This window comes from Lynx rufus, unplaced genomic scaffold (assembly GCF_022079265.1).
Source record: "Lynx rufus isolate CCGP_SWC_20201006 ecotype Redwood Valley unplaced genomic scaffold, mLynRuf1.p SCAF_7, whole genome shotgun sequence".
Classification (NCBI taxonomy): Eukaryota; Metazoa; Chordata; class Mammalia; order Carnivora; family Felidae; genus Lynx; species Lynx rufus.
This window is the reverse complement of record NW_025814889.1, coordinates 117,804,016-117,829,601: the sequence shown is the minus strand read 5'-3', so window position 1 is coordinate 117,829,601 and position 25,586 is coordinate 117,804,016. Positions and strand designations below refer to the sequence as shown.

At 37.8% G+C, this 25,586-nt stretch overlaps 1 protein-coding gene across 1 annotated transcript in view; it reads right to left on the bottom strand.

Annotated features, from left to right (window-relative positions):
- Nucleotides 1–25,586, bottom strand: part of CFAP54 (cilia and flagella associated protein 54) — a 290,869-nt gene that overhangs the window by 50,448 nt on the left and 214,835 nt on the right. The window contains exons 57-62 of the mRNA XM_047065944.1: nt 24,995–25,100; nt 23,978–24,071; nt 20,755–20,853; nt 20,076–20,217; nt 3,945–4,118; nt 2,184–2,404 (exon numbers count right to left, since the gene is read on the bottom strand). Of these exons, the coding sequence (XP_046921900.1) occupies nt 2,184–2,404; nt 3,945–4,118; nt 20,076–20,217; nt 20,755–20,853; nt 23,978–24,071; nt 24,995–25,100 (836 nt within the window). The remainder of the gene's footprint in view (nt 1–2,183; nt 2,405–3,944; nt 4,119–20,075; nt 20,218–20,754; nt 20,854–23,977; nt 24,072–24,994; nt 25,101–25,586) is intronic.

Sequence of the window (25,586 nt, the reverse complement as noted above, 5' to 3'; positions counted from 1 at the left end):
CAAAAGTCAATGTCAAAATAGGCATTTAATTTTCCATTATCTTTAAAAAAATAAAATCTAGTTGCTAATGGAATTAATTATATATGCTAACTGATGGACTATACACTGAATATTTTTGATATGTCTGATCTTTTCTTTGAAAGGAACGAAAGCCCTATCAGGAGAACTCTTGTTTGCCACAGTCCCGTAAACAACAAATCACTTTACTAGTCAAATATTTGACCTTACCACACAGTCTAAATGTGAATAACTTAGCATTGTGCATAATTTTAATCATATTCTTTTTTCTTGGAATTTTTAATGTAATTTGTTTGGTACCTTTGTTTTGCCATCACAAAGTGTCAATAGACCTCACAACATGTAGACATGTACAACTGAGAAGCATGTCACCTAGCAATGATCACTCTGGAAAGATACGTACTTTTTGGGGGGAGGAAAAGCGGGATTAAGTATCAAATTATGGGAAGAGTTTGATTGAAATAGCCTCCTGAGTGATTAAAAGCTCAAAAATGTTATTATAAAAATCAGCCAAGCTTGCAGTTTATTTTTTTTAAAATCCAAAGGCTCTATGCTCGTTAGCTGTCTACCCCAGTGAAACGAACACATGATTAGGTGGCTTGCACCTGTCAGGCAAGTGACAATGATCTCCAGAGCTGATTATTCTGGGAGAATGTTACACTAATTATATTTAAAAAAAAAAAAAAAAAAAGGAAAAGCACACAGGGTACAACGATCTTTGATAACACTGCTGCCATTAGACAGGTCATATGTACTTACAATGTATTCAAGGTTGTATGCTTGGCGCATCATGCTTAGGAAACGGGAACTTGTGGGCTGCCCTTACTGGTAAAGTACTCAAGTAGAGCCCCTTGCAGACAATATTTAAGAAGCCACACCTATTATTTTCCAGACTCTTACAAAATATTCACAAGAACACATTCACTAAAACTGTAGTTCTCAACCTTCTCATTCTCTGCCTTCTATGCCAAAACACCGGAGGCATCTGGGACACATGGCAGTAATCCTCAAATGTAGTCACAGTTTACCGAGGGGTGAAGCAGGATCTGGTGTTCGATGGAAATGATTTCATCCCACTCCTGTTGCTTCCTTCCCTGCAGAGGGCCGGACATTAACAGTATGTTCCTGGCCTTTCTGCCTCCTGTCACTCTCCTCCCCTGGAGAGCTACTTGACTGGTGAATTTGGGAAAAAAGAAATTTTTGATATGCACAGTTATGCTGGTTCTTCTTGGGAGAGAATGGTTTATAGGGAGTGAATGTTCTCTGCTCCTTCATGCAACAGATTTTAAAGGGGTATGTGTCCACACAGATTTTAAGGGGGCCTGTAACGACCAAATCAACCAACCGAACAAACAAATGTAGCTGGATTGGTAAAATCTGTCTACTTTCCTATTCACTATTAGGAAGGCCACTTACCAGTAAATATAAACCACATCCAACAATATCAACTTTATGACTCATAAGAATAGGTATTTTTTAATCTCAAGCTCTTACTCTTTTATTTTTCAAGTGATTTATAATCTGGGAGGAAACAGGGGTGTTGAGTATTGGGCATGCCAATATCCCAGTATCTGGAAACTAATTTAAAACAATCCTCCCCTGGGGGTACCTGGGTGGCTTAGTTGGTTAAGCATCTACCTCTTGGTTTCGGCTCAGGTCATATTCTCATGGTTTGTGGGTTTGAGCCCATATTGGGCTCCACTATGACAGTGCAGAGCCTGCCTAAGATTCTCTCTCCCTCTCTCTCTGCCCCTACCCCGTTCTCTCTCTCTCTCTCAAAATAAATAAATAAACTTAAAAAAATTATTATTGTCTACCCAATAACCTAGCTTTACTTTAGGTTCTCAATTTGGAAGAAATAACACTTTCAGGTCACTTCTCTGGGACAGACATATGGACATGTCTGGTACGGGCAAGCGTATAATCACAAAAATGGAAGCACTATATGGTGAAGTCCAAAGTCAAGATAATTGAAAATAAATGACTGATATTTTTTGTTTGGAAAGAATTCTATGCAAATGACTTACTTTATTCATTTCACAAATACATATTGGAAATTTACAATACACTGTGTCCACTTAAACTTTCTCAAATGTGCTTCCTTCAGAAATATAACAGTGATTCCAAGAAGTTTTATAAAAATACATAATGTTTGAAAACAGTACCTTGACTGAGTTATACAAGGTTTTTTCTGAGAAAAATGTAGTTTCCGCTCCTTGACATAGTTCTTTTGGAAATTCATCAATACAAGAGGAAGAATACAGCTGTAAAAATCTTTTAAGGAAAAAATGCATTTCCTTTTGGCGCAATATCAGCCCAGAGTTGAAAAGGGATGTGAGAAGTGTATCATCTGGCAAAGAAATTCCAGATCCTGGCTTTGGAGATGCTTAGGGAAGAAAAATAATGTAGAGTCGCATTAGATAACACAATAGTCTCAGTATTGTTGGTATTTGCTCATTAGCCACTATCCCTGGAAATCACATCACCTCAGCTAGTGGCTGCCAATGTAATTCCTCCACTTTTAAGCTTACATGCTAATGGGATTGCTTCTTGCCACAGGAATGAAAGAAAATCTCAGAAGGGCGTGAGGATATTGCTTGAAGTTCTAAGTCTTGACAATGCGAAAACATTCTATCTAGTTGTCTTCTTTGGGACTCACTTCACAAACAGATCTTAAAGCAAGAATTGAGTTGTGTGCAATTTATTTGACAAGTGATCTCAAGGAGCATAAGTGAAAGAACAAACAAAGTGTGATGGAGAAAAGAGCCAATGAGAGTAAGTTAATGAATGGGCTGCAGCTGTGGACAATGAGGGCTCAGTCCTGCTGAGGGCCTTCTGGAAAATAACATGTAGAATTGTCTGGGACTGGGAAGCTGGAACGGTCGCTACCATTCCCTACCTCATTAGTTGAAGGTTACTCCCAGACGTGCAGAATCCCTGGCACTCTGGGCTGTCCTGACAGTGGGCTGGGCGAGTCTCAGTAGGTTCAGAAAAAGCCCAGAGCAAAAAAGCAGTAAAATGTGGGTGCTTGATGTGGCAAGGGCCAGCAGGTGAATTCAGAGGTGAGCCGGGCTGATGTGGGGCAGGCGTTGCCAGGGTGTGCTGCACTGGCTCACTTCCGCATCCTTTGTCACCGAACTTCTCTTCCTCTTGCCCGTCTCGTGATGCACTCCCCTGACACTTCCTGGGTGCTTTTCTATCCCACTGCTAGTCCCTGATAACTGTGCTTAGACACTCCGTGGCAGCCTATTTGCTCGGCTGGCTCCTCCATCCCTGGGCCCTGACATGGGTCAAACTGTCTTTTCCGCCTGTTTGCACTGATGAACAACACTAAATCACCAATGTCATTGCCACAGAGAAAACACAACATACATTGTCACAAACACAATAGGGACTGACGTGAAGTAGATTATACCAGTTTTTCTGGATGCTCTTCTGACAGCATTAGATGATACAACAACAACAAAAAAAAACCTAAACAAAACAGTGAAATGAAGTTAAGTATCCTATCTGAAGCATGAACCTCTTCTCTTGTACATACTGAATACGGGAACATTCTCTCCTTAAAGCCAAAATTTTATCGTGTTCATTTTCTAAGCTGTCACATTACTATCACTCAGATTCTCGACTGTTTTGAGCCATGGGCCACATTGGCACTCTTGGGAAGCCCCTGGATGCCTCTTTATAATAACATTTTTAAAAACATCAGATAAATAAAATACATAGAATGTCAAAGGAAGTCAGTTACGTTGGAATACTATTCTGCCCAAAGATCTGTGTATCCCAGCTTAAGATCCGCTAAAATTTTCATCTTCTGATGAGAATTCACTCAAAAAGATGCCAAAAGTACTTTATAATTCTAAGAAACATGACTTGAACAAGAACTGGAAAGGAATGTGTTCTTTCTTAACACATCAAAAACCCACCTAGCAATTTGCTCATATTATTAATCCTTTGCAGATGAATATAGTAGCGCAGTAGAAGAATCCACGTAATATCCACTTTAGTCGGAGTCTTTTTTCTAGCATCTGTGTTGTCACACATGCCATCATTTTGATAAGAAAATGTACAGGCAGTCTGGAACACCACTTGGTAGTTATCTGCAAGTAAATAATAATAATAATAATAATAATAAGTGAAAAAAAGTTTTTAAGACAAATACTATGCTTTCCTTGAAAAATAACCACATGTTAAAAAAAAAAAAAAAGCAGAACCCATTAAGGAAAGATTGACACATGGGACTACATTCCCATTAAAAAAACATTTTTGAAAAAAAAAAAAAAAAAAAAAGAGGTTAGAGTGGGAGAGAGCCAAAGCATAAGAGACTGTTAAAAACTGAGAACAAACTGAGGGTTGATGGGGGGGTGGGAGGGGGGGAGGGTGGGTGATGGGTATTGAGGAGGGCACCTTTTGGGATGAGCACTGGGTGTTGTATGGAAACCAATTTGTCAATAAATTTCATACATATATATATAAAATTTTAAAAAAATAAAACAAAAAAACATTTTTGTATCATAAAAGACACCAAATGCAAAGTTACAAGACAAACCATTGACTGAGAAAAAATATTTATAACATGTATGAATTGTTTTTCTTGGGACACCTGAGTGGCTCAGTCAGTTAAGTGTCCCACTCTTGATTTTGGTTCAGGTCATGATATCATAGTTCATGAGATCGAGCCCTCTTTGGGCTCTCAGCTGACAATGCAGAGCCTGCTTGGGATTCTTTTTTCTCTCTCCCTCTCTCGCTGCCCCTATGTGGCACGTGCATGCATGTACACGCACACACACACACACAGTTTCTCTCTCTCTCTCCCAAAATAAATAAATAAACATTTTAAAAATGATCCGTTTTTTTCTCAAATATGTATAGCACCTTGCACCAATTAAAAAAAAAAAATCAAAGAGTCCAACAGAAAAGTGGGCAAAGAATTTCAGCAGTCAACTCCTAGAAAAGGAGACTCAAACAGCCAAAATTTTAACATCACTAAAAATCAGAAAAATGCAAATTAAAGTGAAATACCATTTCCCATCTCTCCCTCGGTAGTTGATAGATATTAAAATCTGAAATAATAAATATTGATAACGGTGTGAGGAAACCAGGATTCTTATATACTACTTGCGAGGGCAACTTCTTGGGAAAGCAGTTTGGCAGGATCTAATACAACTGAAAATGCGGATACTCATGTAAGTGTACGAGGACTCTTGTGTAAGACATTCATGACAACATTGTTGTAATATCAAAAAAAATGGAAATTTGGAAAAATAAACAGAAGTCTATTCATTTGATGGCATGAAAAATGAATGAATTAGATTGATAGAGCAGAAAGTATCATGTAGTATCTCAGTTCAAGTTCCAGATGTACTTCTCACTACTGTGTGATTTGACCCTCTCTGTTCCTTAGGTCTCTCTGGGTTTTTGACTTCCTGGGTTTTAATCTTCTCATCTTTAAAATGGGCGTGATGAGGGTGCTCCTGGGTTGATCTTCACAATGTATACCAAGTTAACAAGCAGGTGATACATAGAGTATACTACCATGTGCATACATTTGAAAAAAACCCAATGAAATATTTTGTATTATTTATGTACACACATACACACACACACAGATATATATATATATATATATATATATATATATATATATATATATATTAGTATTTTATTAGGGTTGTGGTTGCCTCTGGGAAGGAAGGGAGGAAAGATGAACAGAATTTTTTATGGTTAATGGTCTATGTATGTTTTCTTGAATAATAAGATGAACCCCCATGTACTTACCACCCAGTTTATCAAACAGAATATTCTCAGTACTTTTGAAGTACTATGTAAACCTTTCTCTAATCCCCATTTCCTTCTTCCTTCTTTCCTGCCTTCCTTCCTTCCTACCCCCCTTCCTTCTTTCCTGCCTTCCTTCCTTCTTTTTTTTCTATCTCACATAAACTTTTTTGTTGCAACCTTGTGTGCTAAGGTACACTTGCTAGTAACTTACTTTTAAAAAGTTCCCCAAAAGAGGGGCGCCTACCATTTGAGTCCTTACAAGGCCCTCATGCTTGACTGACTATCCAGCTAATTTTTTCTAAAATCTATAAAGGCTTTGTTCTACTGCTTTCTAGTATCTGTCATTGCTGGCGCAAAGCCCGATGCTAGTCAGCTGTTTATTACTCTGTATTTGACTATCTTCCCTATTCTGTAATGTTTTAATAAACTCCTCATTATTTGTGGTGATTTAAAATTTCATTTTGCATCTAGGCCTAGATCTTTTCATTCACACTGCTTTTGGAACATAGAACGCCTTTTTGGTGTGAACCCTCGTCTCTCCTTTTGGTCTTGCAAAATATTCTTATATTTATTTCTTTGATGAAATAAATACAAGAACATACTGATTCTCTCAACTTGCTCTCTTTCTGCCTTTCCCTCTCCCTTTCTCTCTCACTCCACATATTTGGGCGCTTGATTTACAACAGATGTGATGCAGCAATGTCGTGAAGAAGGTTTGTCTCCTCAATACATGATTCTGGGTTAATTGTATATCATATGGAAAAAAAATTAATCTTGACTTTGGCCTCACACCATACACAATAATATATTCTAGGTGAATTACAGATCTATATGTGAAAAGTAAATAAAAAAAAGATGGTTAAGATAGGAGGGTATCTTTATAATTTTTGCAAATAAAAAGATTTCTAAAACTGAACACATAAGGTAGAAACCATAAAAGAAAACATCTATAAATTGGACAACATTAAAGTTATGAACTTTGTATAATCAAAAGATACCACTAGCAGAATGAAAAGGCAAAACACAGGAGGGGTAAAAGATATTTGCAATACATATAATCTATAAAATGGTCATATCCAGAATCTCTCCATATTTCTAAAAAGAAAGACTGAAAACCCCCACGGAAACTGGGCATTATTCTTGAATAAGGAGTTCCCAAAAAGACTAAGCAAAAGCCAATACTATATATAATAGTGCCCTACAATTGTAGTCATCAGGGTAAACTTCAAATTCAAACCCCTTTGGGAAACTTCTTGGTAGTATTCACTAAAGTTGAAAAAATACATATCTATTAACCAGCAGTTCTACTCCTTGGTATATACATAAAAATGTGTACAGGGATGCCTGGCTGGTTCAGTCAGTTAAGTGCCTGACTTTGGCTCTGGTCATGATCTCACAGTTCATGAGTTTGAGCCCCGTATTGGGCTCTGTGCAGACAGCTCAGAGCCTGGAGCCTGCTTTGGATTCTGTGTCTCCCTCTTTCTCTGCCCCTCCACCGCTTGCACTTTGTCTCTCATTCTGTCTCTCAAAAATAAACAAACTAAATTTAATTAATTAATTAAGAAAATTTTTAAATGTGTGCTTTGTGCACAAAAATGTAATGTACAAGCATATTCATGGAAGCATTGTTCATGATAACCCCCAAATGTTTATCAACAGTAGAATGGATAATGAATTGTTATTATGTCCATCAAGAATGAACTACACAAATATAGTGTTGAACAAAAGAAGACAGATACAGAAGAATATAGACTATATAATTTCACTTACACAGAATCAAAAGCTGGCAAAACTAATCCATCTGTTATAAATTAGAAAGCAGGAAGGTTAAGATGTGTTAACCTTACTGTGGTAATCATCCATAATGTGTACATGTATAGATCATTACATGGTATACATTAAACTTACACAATGTTACATGTCAATTATATCTCAATAAAGCTGGAAAAAAAGAGGGTTGGTAGGCAATGGTAGGGGGGATGATGTAGACTTCTGGATTCTTGGATTTGTTCTATTTTTGACCCATGATGGTTGTATAGGTATTTCCTTTAGGATGTTGAATCAAGTTATATCTTCATGATTCATGTCATTTTCCATATTTATGTTATAATACAATAAAATAATTTTGTGGTGACTTCCAGCAAATGTGTCCTTATACTATTGGCATGTATCCTTCTCCTGGAAATCATCCCAAACAACACAAAACACAGGTAACAAAAACACAGATTCTATTTTCAGTAAATCAGGGAAGAGCTAAAACCCGAAACCACAAGTTGTATGGAATCATGCCCAAAGTAGCTGTCACCAAGTAGAGGATGCAATGGAGACAGAGGATAACACCGAGATATAAATCTCAGAAAGAAATAGCAATGCATGCTTCTTGATAGTGAGGTGCACATTTTTAAAACAGTATTACGGTGCCTGCTAAGTTGAGGCATCTTAAGACCCATGGTTCACAGTTTAAAGAAAAAGGAACAAAACTTTGAACGTGTATGTGGTAAGCTCTTTAAAAGTCAAAAAAAATTCTCTGTTATAGCTTTTCAAACTACAAATGAAAAAATCAGTGAAGCATCATATAGAGTAGGTTATCATATTGTGCTGGCTACAGAAATGCACACAAAGCCTACAGACTAATAAGTTGCCACAGTTGAATACATGTCCTGAAGTCTAAGACCAAAACATCCTGTTTGCAACAATCTCCACTGGTTGAAAAGTCAGTAAACAAATTCTAGCACTTTCCAATAATAAAATGACTTGTTGAATTAAAGATGTAGCTGCAGGGGCTCCTGGGTAACTCAGTCAGTTAAGCATCTGACTCTTGATTTGGGCCGAGGTCATGAACTCATGATCGTGAGACCGAGCCCTGCATCGGGCCCCATGCTGAGCATAGAGCCTGCTTAAGATTCTCTCTCCCCCTCTTGCTCCCCTCTCGTTCTCTCTCAAAATAAATAAACAAACAAATAAATAAATAAATAAAAATAGATGTCGCTGCAAACATGAAGACTCTATTAACAGCTCCTCTGCACAGTTGTACTTTTGCCTTGCACATGCTCAAATCTACAGACATTGCTGGACATGTAATTTTGGTTATATTTGACAGCATCGGCACCCACTGTTCAAAGATCTCCTTGTATGTGAATGATGAGCAGTAATGCAAGTGAAATGTGCAGTGTTGAATAGTCTTTCTGAATCCAGTGGTTGATCCTGGAATAACCGTGTTGATGTTTGCACTGACGGTGCAAAAGCAACGGTAAATAAAACGGCGGTGCCTTAGCACGAACCTAGGAAGGCAGTGACACCAAACGCACTAGTAGTTCTTGCATTTTTCATTGCCACGCACTCATTGTAAAATGAACAAGTTAATTAAAGTGCCAGTTTCACTTAAGAATATCCCTGATAAAGCAGTAAAATTAATGTTATTAACTACTGACCCCGAGTACCCGTCTTTTTCACATTCTGTGTGATAACATGGGAAACACACATCAAATATTTCTGCTTCATACTGAAGCGCAATGGCTGTGTTGAGGAAAAGCACTTCTGTGATTAAGTTGCAAACGGAATGCACTGCTCCACCCCCCACCCCTGCAGCCCACCCACTGAACAACTGCGGAGACAAACTGCTTTCAGACTTAAGTAGGTGGCAAACGCTTTCTCACAAATAAAAGTAGTAGGTCTTCAAGGAAAACAACTGACAGTATTTGCTGCCAATGATAAAATTCAAAATTTTCAGTAAAAGCAGAGAGTTTTGGAAAATTTGTATATGCCACCATGGGCTTCCCAGTGCTTAGACTTTTCTCATACGAATGGCGGTGATATTTTAAAATTTTGATTTTTAAAAATTGTCCAGTGAATTGCACCAACATTTGGAAGTTCTACATAACCCAGGAGTCACTATTTTCCAAGTGTCTAATACACGGTGTAACAAAATCATGCCTGAGTAAAAGATCCATTCAAACTGAAAGACTAATGTGTTTTAATGTAACAGGGTACAAAGAGTTCAGTGATACTGCTTCAGAGTCTACATCGGAACTAACCTTTAAGAAACTACCACTTACCCAGGGTTGGTTTGGGACCAAAGAAGAATATCCACAATTATCTGAAAAGGTTCCTAAAATAATCCTCCATTTTCTGTCTACATATCTGTGTGAGGCTAGGTTTTCTTCACATATTTCAACGAAAATATTACCCTATAACAGACTGACTGCAGAAGGAGGTGTAAGAGTCTAGCTATCTTTAATTATGCCAGACACTAAAGAGATTTTTAGTGTTCTTCATGCTAACTTGCAATGGATTTATTACTATTCTTTTAAAATTAATCAATATGATGGGTATTGAAGAGGGCATCTTTTGGGTTGAGCACTGGGTGTTGTATGGAAACCAATTTGACAATAAATTTCATATATTAAAAAAATATAAATAGAAAAATAATCAATAAATTTTAATTTTTCAGTCTTAATTTCTTTTCTTTTGTTCATATAACACAAAGATTTTTATTTCTATAGTATAGATTCCCAAATTGAGATTAGTGGGTCAAAGGTGGTGTTTACCATTTTAACAGCTTTTGCCTGATTAATTCCCGAAAGGGGTTATTACATATTACTAATTACTACATAAAGATTATATATCCCTGTCAGTCTTAATTTCTAATGTAACTTTATTTCTTCTATAATAATAGATTTGCCTAATTGTTGTATAATGTAATTTGAAGGAAATTTGAAGTAAATTACATTTTTCTCCAAAATTATATATTCTACAAAGTTTTTCAAATTTATTTGCTTAGAGCGAAACAAAAAAACTCTAATAATTTAATTTCTCCATATCAGTGATCACTTTTGTCTTATCATTTATCATTTGTGGGGTTCTTTTTTTACTGTAATTTTCCTAAATAACTTTGCTAATAGTTTATTGTTTTTTTTCCTGCAATTACAACTTTATTTTATTGTTTTTTTCCTAATTTATTACATACATCTTGTAAAATGATACAAAATAATGCCAAAGTTACCTTTCATGTCAATTGGTTAAAATTGTTTAGCCAGTTGCCTATTGCTAAAAAAACACAACGATCAAGTTTTAAAACAAAGAAAACCCAATTCTGTGTTCTATTTAAGAGGCATATTTAAAATAAGATTATTGAGAAAGGTTGGGAATAAAAGAATGGGCAAATGTGTTCTAGAAAAATGTAAACAAACAAACAAAAGGAACATTTGTGAACCTACTATCAGACAAGCTAGCATTCTGGCCAAAAAGCACCAAGTGAAACAAAAGTGGAGCCTTTATAATGTTACAGGGTCTAATTCACAATAAAGATATGAGGTAGCTCAGTCTAATCCACAATAAAGGTAGCTCAGTCAGTTAGGCATCCAATTCTTGGTTTCTGCTCAGGTCACAATCTTGAAGTTTGTGAGTTCAAGCCCCGTATCAGGCTGTGTGCTAACAGTGCAGAGCCTGCTTGGGATTCTCTCTCTCCCTCGCTCTCTGTTCCTCCCCTGCTTGTGTTCTCACTCTCAAAAGAAATAAATAAACTTTATATGTATATGTGTATATATATATATATATACATATATATATAATTTAAATAGAATATTCATACCTTAAGTAACAGTTGCAACAATTAAAAAAAATACTATAGCTATAAGACAAGAGATAAAATGATAGTAATAGTAGGAGACTTCTATTCACCTTTTCCAGGGGTTGTCAAACTATAGTTCATGGGCCAAATCAGGCCTATCCATGTTAATGTATGGCCCATGAGCTAAGAATGGTTTTCATACTTTTAAGTGGCTGAAAAAAAGCAGAAGAAGAAGAATATTTTGTGACATGTCAAAGTTTTATGAAATTCAAACATCAGTGTCCATAACTACGTGTCAGTGGAACACAGCCACGTCCATTCGTTTACATCCTGCCTGTGGTGCCTTTCACATCACGGTAGCAGAGTTGACTGCTTGCAACAGAGACGACAAAGCCTAAAATATTTACTATCAGTCCCTTTACAGAAAACGTGTACTGACCCAGACTTTGTTTACGAAAAATCAAGTGGAAAAAACAATTGGAAGATAATAAAGTAATAGAGAGTCATCAATAGCCTCCATACACAAAAACAACAACCAGTAGAAATTCAATGAAAAAATTTTACAGTGCCAATAAAAAGTTTAACTATTTAGAAATAAACCTAAGAAGAAACATACAAGATCTATTGGAAGAAAATGTTAAAGTACTCCTAAGGGACTAAAAAACAAAAAGACTTGAAGTAAAAACTATAGGACATGTAATATTCTTGGTTAAGATGACTTGATAACATAGAAATGTAAGTTATTCCTAAGTTAATGCCTAAATGTAATGCAGCTCATAAAAACACAAGAGAACTTTTTTAACTAGGCAAGCTGCTTCCAAAGTTAAAAAAATATAAGTCATAAAAGACAATTTCGATAAGAAAGATTAGTGAGTGGAGACTCATCCTAATAGATATTAAATATAAGGCTATGATAATTAAAACAGTGTGGTGTTGAAGCCTGAATAGAACAGAGCAACAGGAAATGAATAAAAAGTACAGAAATAAGGCAGCCATCTGGAAAAACTAAATGTGTATCCATTTGTCATTTTTTACATATTCCAAATAGGTTTCCATAAATTATTAAAAGTCTGTGGGAGAACACACTTATAGTCTTAGAGTAGGGACTAGATCTTTCTGATATAAATCCAGAAGTTATCAGAGAAAAGATTAATAATGTAGCCCGGGTGGCCCAGTCGGTTGAGCATCTGACTTCGGCTCAGGTCATGATCTCGCAGTTCACGTTAGGGCCCCACATCAGGTTCTGTGCTGACAGCGCGGAGCCTGGAGCCTGCTTCGGGTTCTGTGTCTCCCTCTCTGCCCCTCCTCACTCTTACTCAGTCTGTCTGTCTCTCTTTCAAAAATAAATAAAAACATTTAAAAAAATTTTTAAAGATTAATAATTTATACTATTTTGAAATAAAACATTTTTTTATGGTATAGAACCACCATCAAAAAAAATTGGATAATTGGAATTCCAATTCCAATTGATAATTGGAAAAATATATTTGCAAATTAAAGGACTGATTTCTATAAAAGGCAGGGGGAAGAGCTTTCACAGATACTTAAAGAAATGAAAAAAAAAAAAAAACACCTCAAGAAAAATTGAGCAAAGATTATGGGCAGAAAGTTCACACAAAAGATGATTAAGCTTAGTCCTAGCAAGAGATGTGTAAATTAAAATGAAATCTTCTTAAAATTATACATGTGTGTGTTTGTGTGTGTATTCATAGATAAAGTGTACATGTGTGTATACCTGTGTGTATTCACAGATATACATATATATCATATATATGTAAAGTTTTGTACATAGGCTAGTATAGCTATTGGGTCAACAGACACATCGTATCTACTGGGTCAATAGATACACTATATCTATTGGGTCAATAGATAACATATATAAGGCACACATATATACATACATACAAGGTTACCTATAGTAGAGTTGTATGTAATAGCAAAAGAGTAGAAACAACCTAAAAAAAATCTATCAAAAGGAGACTAATTTAGCTATAACACAATTTATAGAGGGTTATTATGCAACGATAAAAAGACACTGTATTGATTTGAAAAATTTGCCAATAGATACACTTATATTAAGTGGAAGGAAAAAAGAGCAAGGAAAGTAATTGTGTGCACTAATATTTATGTTATTAATTGTATTTGTTTAGGGAAAAACATATCATTGTATTGGTGTGTGCAGCCATATTGGTTCATGCAACATCCATCCTAAACCCTGAATGTGCCTGCCTATATTGAAGTTACAAAGATAAAAATCACGTTTGCGAGATTTCCTTGCAGCTAGGGCCCTGCATGGGACTTAGGTGTCATGAATTCCACACATTCACGTAGAAGTTGAAATTGGCACTGTGCTAGGTGGTGCAGGAGACAGGATTCGAGGCACCTCTCTTGCTGGTGTGGGTTCTGGCAGAGGCCACGTGGCTCTTGAGGCTGCAGCCAGAGCAAAGCCTCCTTCCTTTGCAGGCAGATTCCTGATTCTACAGCTGCCTTTACGCTCTGGTCTGAATGTTTGTGTCTCCTCCCAAATATGTTGAAATGCTAATCCCCAGTATGATATTAGAAGGTGAGGCCTTTGGGAGGTGCTGAGCTCATGACATTAGGTCCCTCCTGAATGGGATGAGTACTGAGAGGCTCCAGAGAGATCCCTAGCCCCTTCTATCACATGAGAAGGCACCATCTAGATACCAGAAAGCGGGCCCTCACTAGGTACTGAACCTGATCTTGGACTTCCAGCTCCCACACCTGTGAGAAGTACATTTCTGTTGTTTATAAGCTAGCCAGTCTGTGGTATTTTGTTATAGCGGTGTTAACAGACTAAGACACTTATTTACAACAAAACAAAAACCTCCAGTTCCCTTGGTGGCCTAGCTTTGTGTCGCTTAGTCAGGATGTTCAGCCTAGAATTTGTTTCTTCGGTCCTGGCAGGGATTTTGGAAGTCTTAATAAATCTCCTTCTGCTTAAATAAATTGGAGTGGATTCTGTCCTCTCCAGTGGCACCTCAGCAGTTTGCATAAGCATGTATACCTCTGGTACAGAACCTAGAAAACTGATTGTGGTAGCAGAATAAAGGTTCCCAAAAGATGTCCGTGTACTCATCCCCAGAACCTCTGAATATGTTAGGTTACAGGGCAAAGGAGAAATATGGCTGCAGATAGAATTAAGATTGCTTATCAGCTGACCTTCAGAGGGGGAGTTTTCTTAGGTCATCCATGTAGTCCCAGTGTAATCCTAGACGCCCTTATATGTAGAAAAGGGAAACAAGAGAGAGAGACAGGGTATGTCAGAGTCAGAGAGATTGGAAGATGTAGGGAGGGGCCACAAGCCCCCGGAAAACACAAGGAAAGAGATTCTCACCTAACGCCTCCCCTAAAGTACTCCGCTGACACCTTAATTTTGTTAGCCCAGTGAGACCCATTTTAGACTTCTGACCTCCTGAACTGGAAGACAGACCTTGTGTTGTGTTAAACCACTAAATTGTGGTTGTTGGTTACAGCAGGAATACAATGACAACATCAATTGTCTCTAGGGACAAGTCAGTCATTTGTAGAGAAGACAGAAGGGAGACTTTTCTCTCCATGCCCTTTGAGGTCTTTTGAGTTTTGATTCTTGAGAACAAATCACCTATGTAAAAAATTGAACTAAACTAAAAGAGCCTCTGTACATATTTGAGCAATGTCGTCTGGTCTTTAATGTCACAGGAGAAAATTAAGGCCAGTTCAACTCTTCTTTCTTTATAGAAAGTCCACTTTTCCTGACTGAATGCTCACAATTACTTTCTTTGTCTTTATAATCCAAAAGTGATGTCAGAATTTTTCCAGGTATAACCTGCAATATACATTTATTTTCAGAAGAACCTTTGTGGGAGGTGTATCCTTTTGCAACCGTTTCCCTCCAGCCTCAGCCAGAGCTGCATGGGTTTCACTGGTTCTGGGCAAGTATTTATGCTCATTTCCCTGCAACTTTCAGGTGGTGAGAATTCCAACCTTACAATCTCAGGTGGGGTTCTGACTTCTCCCAAGTGACTCATTTTTGGCCCTGACCGGGCAATTTGGCACGTTTCTCTGCATCTACTCAAGCCGGTGGGCAATGTGTTTCTAGTCCTCAATTTGACAAGCCCACTCTGAAGCTCAATTCTAAGCAGTTAGCAGGGTTCTGACCTTCCCTACCCACAGGGCCCTCCTTCCAGACCCCCTCTTTGTCCTCGCATCCAAGTCCCAGCCCTAGCAGTGCCCTCGCCAATGGCGTCCTCACCTTCAGCTCTTGCTTAGAATCACTCAATTTACTTTGGTAACTTGAGATTTCCCTTTCCTGACTTCATGCTCAGCTGTAAGTTAAAACAATTTCAGTTCTGTTTTATCCAACCTTGTGTTACATGTTTGGATTGGGGAGGGAAAAAGCATCTTTCATGTCAGCTCAATCCGAAAGGGTGATGCATTCATTCTGCACTTTGATTTCCTGGTAATACTTTCTTATCACACCCAACACAGTGATCAAGGGCACAGCTTTTAGAACCGGATAGATCAGGATTTGCATCAGCAGTAGAAAATTATCCTGGTTACATAACCTCTCTGAGGACCTTTCTTCGTTTAATATATATGCATAATGACACTGCCATGGGATTTTCGTCAAGGACAGATGAAATCACATAAAGCACTAGCGTATGGCATCAGGACACACTGGTCCCACTGTTATCTAGCATTCGCTGCATATGGCTTTCTGTTTTGTGTCAGTCTTTGACCGGGCCCTGCTGAAGGTTTTAAAGGATCTTGTTACATTTCTTTTGGCTCCCTGAAGTGTCAGTCTTCCTCTGAGTCTTCAAGAGAGCATTTCATTGTGCTTGTCTGGCAATGTTTCCTTACGGGTGCCTTCTGTTGCTTCCTATTTTTCATTGTTGACTCTGTCTAGAATAAAGAATGTCTTCACACCTAGAGTCTGGTAATAGAGGGTGGAGAATATGTGCTCTGCTCTTGGTCATGAGACGGTTCCTTCTCAGATTTAAGTGATCAAAGTATAGAGCTCTGAATGACATTTCTAGAAGCTTGCAGGTGTTGGACCAGGACAGCTCTGCTTCACTGAAGATGGTTCTCATCATGCTCCAATTGTCTCAGCTGCTAATACTATGAACTGATACATAGCAGGTACACACACGCATGTGCACACACACACACACACACACACATCACTGCTATTAGCATAAATGATTTTTCTCCATTCTAATCTGTAAGTAGTGTAATACTTTGGGATTTGAGGATGTAATGTGTTTCCCTAGGTCCCCACCTATGGAGTATTGTGTCTCAGAGGAATACAAGAAATCAAGATAGTAGCAGAGGAATGGCATCTCAGTTTTTAGTTGGTATTGACCCCATGTTTCTGGACCAGGCCCAAGGCAGTAAGGAAAGAACAAATCCTATTTTTTCAGGCTGAAAGCTTTTCTCTGTTTCAACAGGCAGAGCCTATATTAAAGGTCAGCTGTGATCCTAAGTCTTTGTTCACAGTTCTCTTTGTATGTTCTGACAATAGGTTCACCGCCATTAGTTTTCGCAAGACAAACATTTATATTTTCTATAGACCAAGTGCATTTGGTTGTGAGAAGCTGCATCCAGGACCACTAGCCCTAAATTGTACTTTTAATTCAAACTGTCTTGCAGAATTTAACAATTCTTATCCCAGCTGAAATTTTTCCTAAAGCCGCAAGAAAATCAAGACAAAAAAGATAAGTATATTTAAATACAACTAGGCCCAAAGTAGGCATCTAATAAATGTGTGTGTTTTTTTTGCATTGAAACTAAATATGATCTTATATTGCCAGTATCATCATCTCAGGGTCTCTATGCCTATAAGACAATGTAGAGAAAACCTCTATAAATTGGATCAGCTGAATCACTCTGGTTATCTTCTTATTCTGCAGACATCATACAGTAGCTCTCTGGTACACATGCTGACCTATTATGGTTCACATACACATGAATAGTCTATTCTGTCATCATGCTTCTCCGATTGCCAATTGCTCTGTTGAGAAAATGTGGTTTTTTATACCTGCCCCACAATATACTTGTTCCAGAAAAAAAAAATGTTTCCAATTAACTAATATGCCCATCCTGTCTATCGTCCAGCTTCAGCCTAATTTGCTTCCATTAATATGGACCTCTTAAGAGACATATCTATATAATTCCAAAGTGTATCTCTGTTCTGACTGTCAATGACTGGAACCTCATGGAAGGAAAGACTCACTTTCTTGGTTTTCTATGACTCCTCCTTCCTTTTGGACACAAATATCTGGTGCAGCGTTCCACACACAAAAACCATGACTACTGGTCACCACCTTGAGTACACATCAATGCTAGCAAAGGTGAGATTACTGAGGACGTTTTCTCCTGGATGCTAATTTATGCTAATACAAGGAAAATCAAACAAGTTTTATTTGTTGCTGTTGCCCATTAGCAATTCATTATAATATAAACTTCGTTGCCGTCTGGGTATTTGTAGCAGTCAGAAGGGGATTCAGTACCTCCTTCCAACCCAAATACTGAAGTGAGGGAAATCATCAGCATGAATTAATTATCAGTCTGCTAGGAAAATACTGGAGGGCAAAACTATTACCCTTAAGGCAAGGCAAAATGCAAAATAGATGGGACTTCAAAATTTGGTCATTTCAAATTACTATTTTTGTAAAACAGTAAAAGAGTGCTAATGGTACAAAACAGAAACTGAAAATTGGAATATACTATGAAAATCACTGAGAAGGGCAAAGAAATCACACATTCTAGCAGTAAGCACAGCTAAGATGAAGACCACCTGCTCAACTGATCAACTCAGATCATTTGGATCGGGATGCGGCTCCTCACTGCATGTGCCCATGGGTGACATCATTAACGGATCACTGCGACACCTTTTCCTGTATTTCCATACAGGGGTTCAGAATTCCTCTCAGGTAGCTGCCAGCCACAGACTGGACTTGTCACGTAAGATAGTTTGGATTATCATTCAGCAAACATTCGTGCCCCTCTCCCTTCCTCGCCTGGCACAGTGGATTCCCCTTCCTCACTGATGTTGGACTTGGCCATATGATTTGCCATGGCCAGTGAGATGTGGTGTGAAGAGAGACCTTGAGTGTACTTCTGTGATAGAGCTTGGCCCCTTTGCTCTGCTGTACGCCGTGAGAAGAGCATGCTCCAAACAGCCACTGCCTCCTCAGCCTGGGCTTCATAACAAATGTACATGGACCAGACCAAGTCAAAGGATGAATTCTCATTGCCACTAAGTTCTAGGGTTGTTTGATACACAGCATAATTTTGGTAATAACTGCTTAATACAGCATTTTAGATGAAACCGATGAAACAAAATCCCACCAGACATCAAAGCAATAAAATAGGAAAACCACAACTTGGCATAAAAAGTTCATCTAATGGTTTAACCTCAGGCAATACATTTTTGGGTTGGAAAGGAAGAAAGCCAAGGAAAGGGATGGTTTTAGACACTAATCCTTTGGCTAAAGTTGACTTAACACTTCAGCAGAGTAAGCTGCTGCCTACAGATGTGTTTTCAGCGGCTTTAGGAAGAACACTCCCACCCCCACCAGGTTAAAGTAGCACTCTTCACCGCATTTGGCTCAATGCTCACCTAGTGCCAAGGAAAATTAGTTATTGTTGTTACTGAAATGTCAGCCTGGAAGTAAGACTCCAGCACCTTATGTCTTTGAACCATCCAAGTGTTCAGCATACAAGAAGCACTCGATAACTATTTTTCAAATGAATGAATGGACAAACACATAAATGAATCTTAAATATATTACTGCTGATCTGACTTAGAGGTTTATATAACGGTTTGCTAGCTAACAAAGGAGCCGTAAAATAGAAAAAACAAATAATAGTGAGATCAAGTTTAAATTCTAACCTCTCATTCATTAATTCATTGAACAATTATGAGGGGCGCCTGGGTGGTTCAGTCAGTTAAGCCTCCAATTTCAGCTCAGGTCATGATACCACAGTTCATGGGTTCTAGCCCCACATTGGGCTCTGTGCTGACAGCTCAGAGCCTGCAGCCTGCTTCAGATTCTGCGTCTCCCTCTCTCTCTGCCTCTCTCCCACTTGTGCTCTCTCTCTTTCTCTCTCTCAAAAATAAACAAACAAAAAAATGAAAAAAAAAATAAACAATTACAAATGCCTGTCATGTGCAAGTAATGTGTGATTTTCTGCAGTTAGGGCAGCAAGTCAAATAAAGTCCCCATCCTCAGGAAGCTGATGATAGCTTAATGAGAGAAAGAGTTCAAACATGTATACCCGTGTGCACACCCATACATGCACACGCACACACACAAATATAAAATAACTAAGAAAAAGAACAGAGAACTACATGAGAGTACGAGGGTGAGCACACATTTTAGGGGATCAGGAAAGGATCCACAAGTAAATATTTCCAAAAGGCCTCATTTGACATGTGTGAACTGGAAAATAGACAGAAGGAAATACCATTTTTCACAGAGTCCTGCATCTGAAATGCAACAGCTGATTAACACAGACGTACATACAATGAAGTGATGCCCCTTTGTTTTGGCAGCTAGGCTGCAGAGCCCCTGTCTTTCTGAGGTTCCTCCTGCCATGATACTCTCTGAGCTAAAACCCAACAAATCACCATGATTAAACCTTTGCAACTTGATTATGCATTACATGTATCAGGTTTTTATAAAATGCCTAGACATTTCAAACATACCAAGCAAATAATCTGTATATGAAGCCAAAAGATCCACAGTGGCAAATTCGGGAATATTTGGTAAGGCCCCTTGGCTGACTTTATCAGTTCTAGCATTCTTCTTTCCAATAAGTAGATTAACTGCTAGCACAGCTTCACTGACCTAAAATTAATGCAGAATTAGAATTCATAAATGTAAGCTTTCCGATTCATAGATTATCCATTAGGCCCATAATGTGAAAAAGTGAATTCATAAAATCATATTCAATATACATTGGAAGAAAAAATAAAGACAATCTGGAAAACAACATGTGATGCCCAACATGTAGTATATATCATTGTCAAACAAATCATTATTGTTGACAATTTAATTAATGCATGAGTCACTTTTAAATAGGCTATCTCACCTAGCTCTGAAAGATATTTGCCAAAATGTCAAAATGTGCACATATGTATCTGCCAATACTTTCATTAAAGAAAAGCCAAAACAAACAAAGACAGGCCTGCCTAATAAAGATTAAAAACACAACATACTTAAGGAGCATTCCTAATCTTCCCAAAGAAAGATCATTGGCATAAATCCTAAAGAATGTGAATTTTCCTTTCTCTTGTCTAGATACATTATGCTGTCTTAGTAACTAGTAGGTAGAGGATACAGACAGGCCAGTTAAAAGGAAGCTTAAATAAAAATCACACCAACCTGGGCAGCAGCTCTTATCACAGTCCAGGCCAGTGAACTGTACACTTCAAATCTATTTACTGTTGGTTCTTTAATAGAACTATGCATTCTGGTAGGAGTCTAAAAAATATAGCACATATGTTATAATAAAGATAGATAAAGATACCATGAAGTTGCATGACAAATTTTCTCATCCTCTGAAAATGACATTTCAGTGGAACACTATATAGCCATTAAGAATAATAATGTAAAAATAAAGAATAATAATGTATGTATTAGATGTATTGACATGAAAAGATGTTCAAATATATTAGAGACAGAAAAGTAGAGGTTACAAAATAGTATACAAAGTATGATCCTATTTTTAAAAAGATATGTATACACATACATTCCCTGTATACACAAGCAAAGAAAATTATTAACAGTGGTTATTATGGCTCTTAAGGGTGCTTATTTTTCTCATCTTTTCTAATTTTTTATACTGAGCTTGGATTTGAATAACAATAAAATAAACACAAATGGCATTTTAAGGAAAGTATTTACTTAAAATGGTATTTGCCATTTTAATAGATGATTTATAAGTTGAATACATTGTGTGAGAATGTCAGAAATAAGAATATTACTTAAAGGTTTCTGATAGGTATTCGCTATCACTTTTCTAACTAGGGAACTATTAAAGGATGATGTAATCATAAAGTTCCATAGAATAGCAAAAATAGCAATGAATGAAGATATTTTTTTTACCGTGTGTGTGTGTTCAATTTTTTAAATAAGAAAGTCAATGCTACAAAAATTAACAGAAAGAAACTCCAATGGCAATGTAATATCTGCCTGTTTTACATTTTTAAATATAGCTAAAATAAGTATTAATAGTTAATTCTTAATATTTAACTAATATGGATAAAACTGTTCAATTAGACTGCTTGGTTCTAATTTTTTGATGCTCATATTTTGGCCAATTCCTTGATCTTCAACAAGACTGCAGAATAAAACAAACAATAACAAAGATATCTTTGTTTTACTTCTGGCTACAGGACTCCCAAGGAAAAAGAAAGTCAGTGAATAGTGCTGATGCCAGAGCAGGAAACACAACGTGTAAATGTGGCCTAGCCTAGATCAAGTGCTAAGATTGGCTGGAGGTAGATGATACCTGGAGAAGCCACCTATGGATAATCTAAGCAATACAGCCCTCTCCCAAAATACGAGAACCCTAGTCATTAGCTGTAATGAAGCCACTTAGGTTTTGGGGTAGCCCTTGTGGCTTACTGGCTCTGTAAGTTTGGGCAATTTACCTATTTAAATTCTGGAAAGAATACTAATAGGCACTAAATGAAGAATACATAATAACATTAAATAACTATAATGTAAGAACAATGCTGAGCATGGAGCCTACTTAAGATTCTTCCTTTCTCCCTCCCTCCCTCACTCTCTCTCTCTCCCTCTGCTCCTCTCCCCTGCTCACACAGTCTCTCTCTCTAAAACAAACTAATAATAATCATAATAATAATAAATTAATTAAAAATTAAAAGTTACTGGCCTCATATATCTCCAAAGCACCCACATCCTGCCCACAGGATCTCCCTCAGTCTAGATCCCTGGAATTCAAATGTGGCCCACAGACCAGCAGAAATGCCAAATCTCAGACCCCATCCTTGACTTACTGAATCAGACTCTGCATTTTCACAGGATCCCCAGAGATGCTTCTGCCCCTTGGTTTGGAAGCACCACTCTAGAAGTGCATGCCCCTGCAACTATTTGCATGGTCCCCTTCTCATCCAGTAAATCCCACCTCTTGCCACTGCATCATTCACAATCCCACCAACCCAAGTTCTTTCCTACTCTCCAATTTTACTACCTAAACCAACCCCCCTTCCTTCTCTTCTTTCTCTCCCTTTCTTCCCCCCCCCCACCCAACCTTCCTTCCTCTTACTTTTTTCCTTTATTGGTTTATTGTCTCTCTCCCTCTACTGAAAACTAGTTCCACGAGAACAAGGACTACGTTTGTCTTAATCACTGCTTAATAACCTTCCAGAATACTGTCTGGGTCAGAGTGAATGTTCAATAGGTATGTGATGAATGAATGAATGAATGACTATCAAAAAGTGATCTGTTAGCAGGCCGTATCAATAATGAACATCTTACTTGTCCATCTGCTTAACCAATATACCATTTTCTACAATTTCCTGATTAATACTAATACCTTAGAGTATTTACATACGCCTACATTTCATGTATTATATTTTAACAGGCAAAACTGTCCACAGGAACTCTTATTTCCAGAGCCTTATATACAACAGGCACATGAAAAGATGCTCAACATCACTCCTCATCAGGGAAATACAAATCAAAACCACACTGAGATACCACCTCACTCCAGTCAGAGTGGCTAAAATGAACAAATCAGGAGACTATAGATGCTGGCGAGGATGTGGAGAAACGGAAACCCTCTTGCACTGTTGGTGGGAATGCAAACTGGTGCAGCCGCTCTGGAAAACAGTGTGGAGGTTCCTCAAAAAAATTAAAAATAGATCTACCCTATGACCCAGCAATAGCACTGCTAGGAATTTACCCAAGGGATACACGAGTGCTGATGCATGGGGGCACTTGTACCCCAATGTTTATAGCAGCACTTTCAACAACAGCCAAATTATGGAAAGAGCCTAAATGTCCATCAACTGATGAATGGATAAAGAAATTGTGGTTTATACACACAATGGAATACTACTTGGCAATGAGAAAGAATGAAATATGGCCCTTGGTAGCAACGTGGATGGAACTGGAGAGTGTGATGCTAAGTGAAATAAGTCATACAGAGAAAGACAGATACCATATGTATTCACTCTTATGTGGATCCTGAGAAACTTCACAGAAGACCATGGGGGAGGGGAGGAAAAAAAAAGTTAGAGAGTGAGAGAGCCAAACCATAAGAGACTCTTAAAAACTGAGAATAAACTGAGGGTTGATGGGAGTGGGAGGGAGAGGAGGTGGGTGATGGGCACTGAGGAGGGAACCCGTTGGGAGGAGCACTGGGTGTTGTATGGAAACCAATTTGACAATAAATTTCATATTAAAAACAAAACAAAACAAAACAAAAAACATCCAGAGAAGTATCTACACATGAGTGTGACTAAAAAGTAATAAATGAATTTCTCCAAATCATACATAAAAATCAGTCTCATTATTTCAATAGCACAGAGTTAACAAAGGCAATTAACTTAAGATTTCTAATAAAATAGTTTATTACCTTAAGTGTTAATGGTGGTGTTGAAAGATTGTTTTTTGGCTTCCTCATATGTAAAAATAATAAGGCCATTTCTAAGTAGGAGTCTCTTATCAACCTAAAATGATAGAACACTGTACTTATTAAATAGTTTCACCACTCATAATCATTTTGCACCATTTTCCACAATTTCTGAGCTGATGAAAGGTAAAAATAGACAAAACCAGTATCTGTCCCAAATACACACCTTCTTTTCACAGCACCATTGGCAGAGACAGCAGCACCTTCCTCCCTACTGAAATTGGAAGCTCTTGAAGAGAGTTGAGAATTCTACCTTGTCCTGTGCTGGCAACACTCCATGGCATGACTGCTCTGAAGCCCAGCATCCATACCATTCTAGAATATTCCAGCACACAAGTCACTAAAGAAGTGAAAATCAGGACTGAAGGAACCTACCTTGAAAATCAGACCTCTTTTTCTACCCTCCTATACCAATGAAAATGGAAAGAGACATGGAGTAATGCAGAAAGCAGTTGTATGATATGGGTGAGGTCTGTGTATTCACTATCAAACCTGTCAGTTGGGGCTATTTAAATCAGTACAGTTGTAATAATGGCAGCTTATTCTCAATCTTAAGATGATTTTTATATAGAATTAAGTTGGCCATCCCTGGCCCTGTTGACCAGAGTGAATATCCACATAAATCCCTTCTAGATACAATTTCACATCCATGGAAGCTGCTGGAATCCTGGGACAGATAGGAGATCGATGTGAGTAAAGACTAGAAGCAATACACAGTCCAGTATGCCACCATGATAACTGCCATCACCAACCATGGCTGTAAATGAGGCTTAGGGTCAGAGCAAAGGGCAACAACCTTGGAAAGGAAGTCAGTAAATCTGGTGGACAATGGACCCCAGTGAACTAGTCCTGCCATAGGAAGATGGTCTCCCAGTCATCCCAGCCTTGAATGTTCAATGTACTACCAGAGCATGGGACTTAAGCCAAAATATGTTATAATAATGGGAAGATTTTTTTTACCCCGAGTTTTGATCATTTCTCAAGCTTAGTTGTATAGCTTCAAATAAACTCTCAAGTTGTGAACTTGGAGATTTCTCTTCCATCAATATTTGACGTTCTATTTTGCCTGAAAGAATAAAAAAAAAAATATGTACACAAATGGTTTTTCCTTTTTCTATCATTTAGAACTTTAGAATAAATATTTCATGCTGGGACTTCAGAAAACTGGATGTGCTGTCCTTCCTGCCCATCTGTCTGTTGTTTTTGCTGTAAGGTCAGCCAATAGTGCAAGATCTTTTACTTCTTTCCCCAGGAGTCTCCGGGTTCATCCTGCCTTTAGTTAGCAACACTGAGTCAAAGCCTCCTTTGGCTTTCCAGACACAAATGTTCTTACCATCTTATTTTTATATTTCCTTACTTTGTACCTCCCTTTCCTCCTGTGGGGCCCATTCCCTTTGTCTACATCCATGTCCTCTTCCTCTTGTATTACAGATACAGTATTGCAGATCTCTGTCTAGTATTGCAGATCTCATAGAAAACATCTCTGCTAAATCCTAAAAGGTCAGCAAACACTTGAAAACCATCACAAATGATGCAAATACTTCAGTGTTCA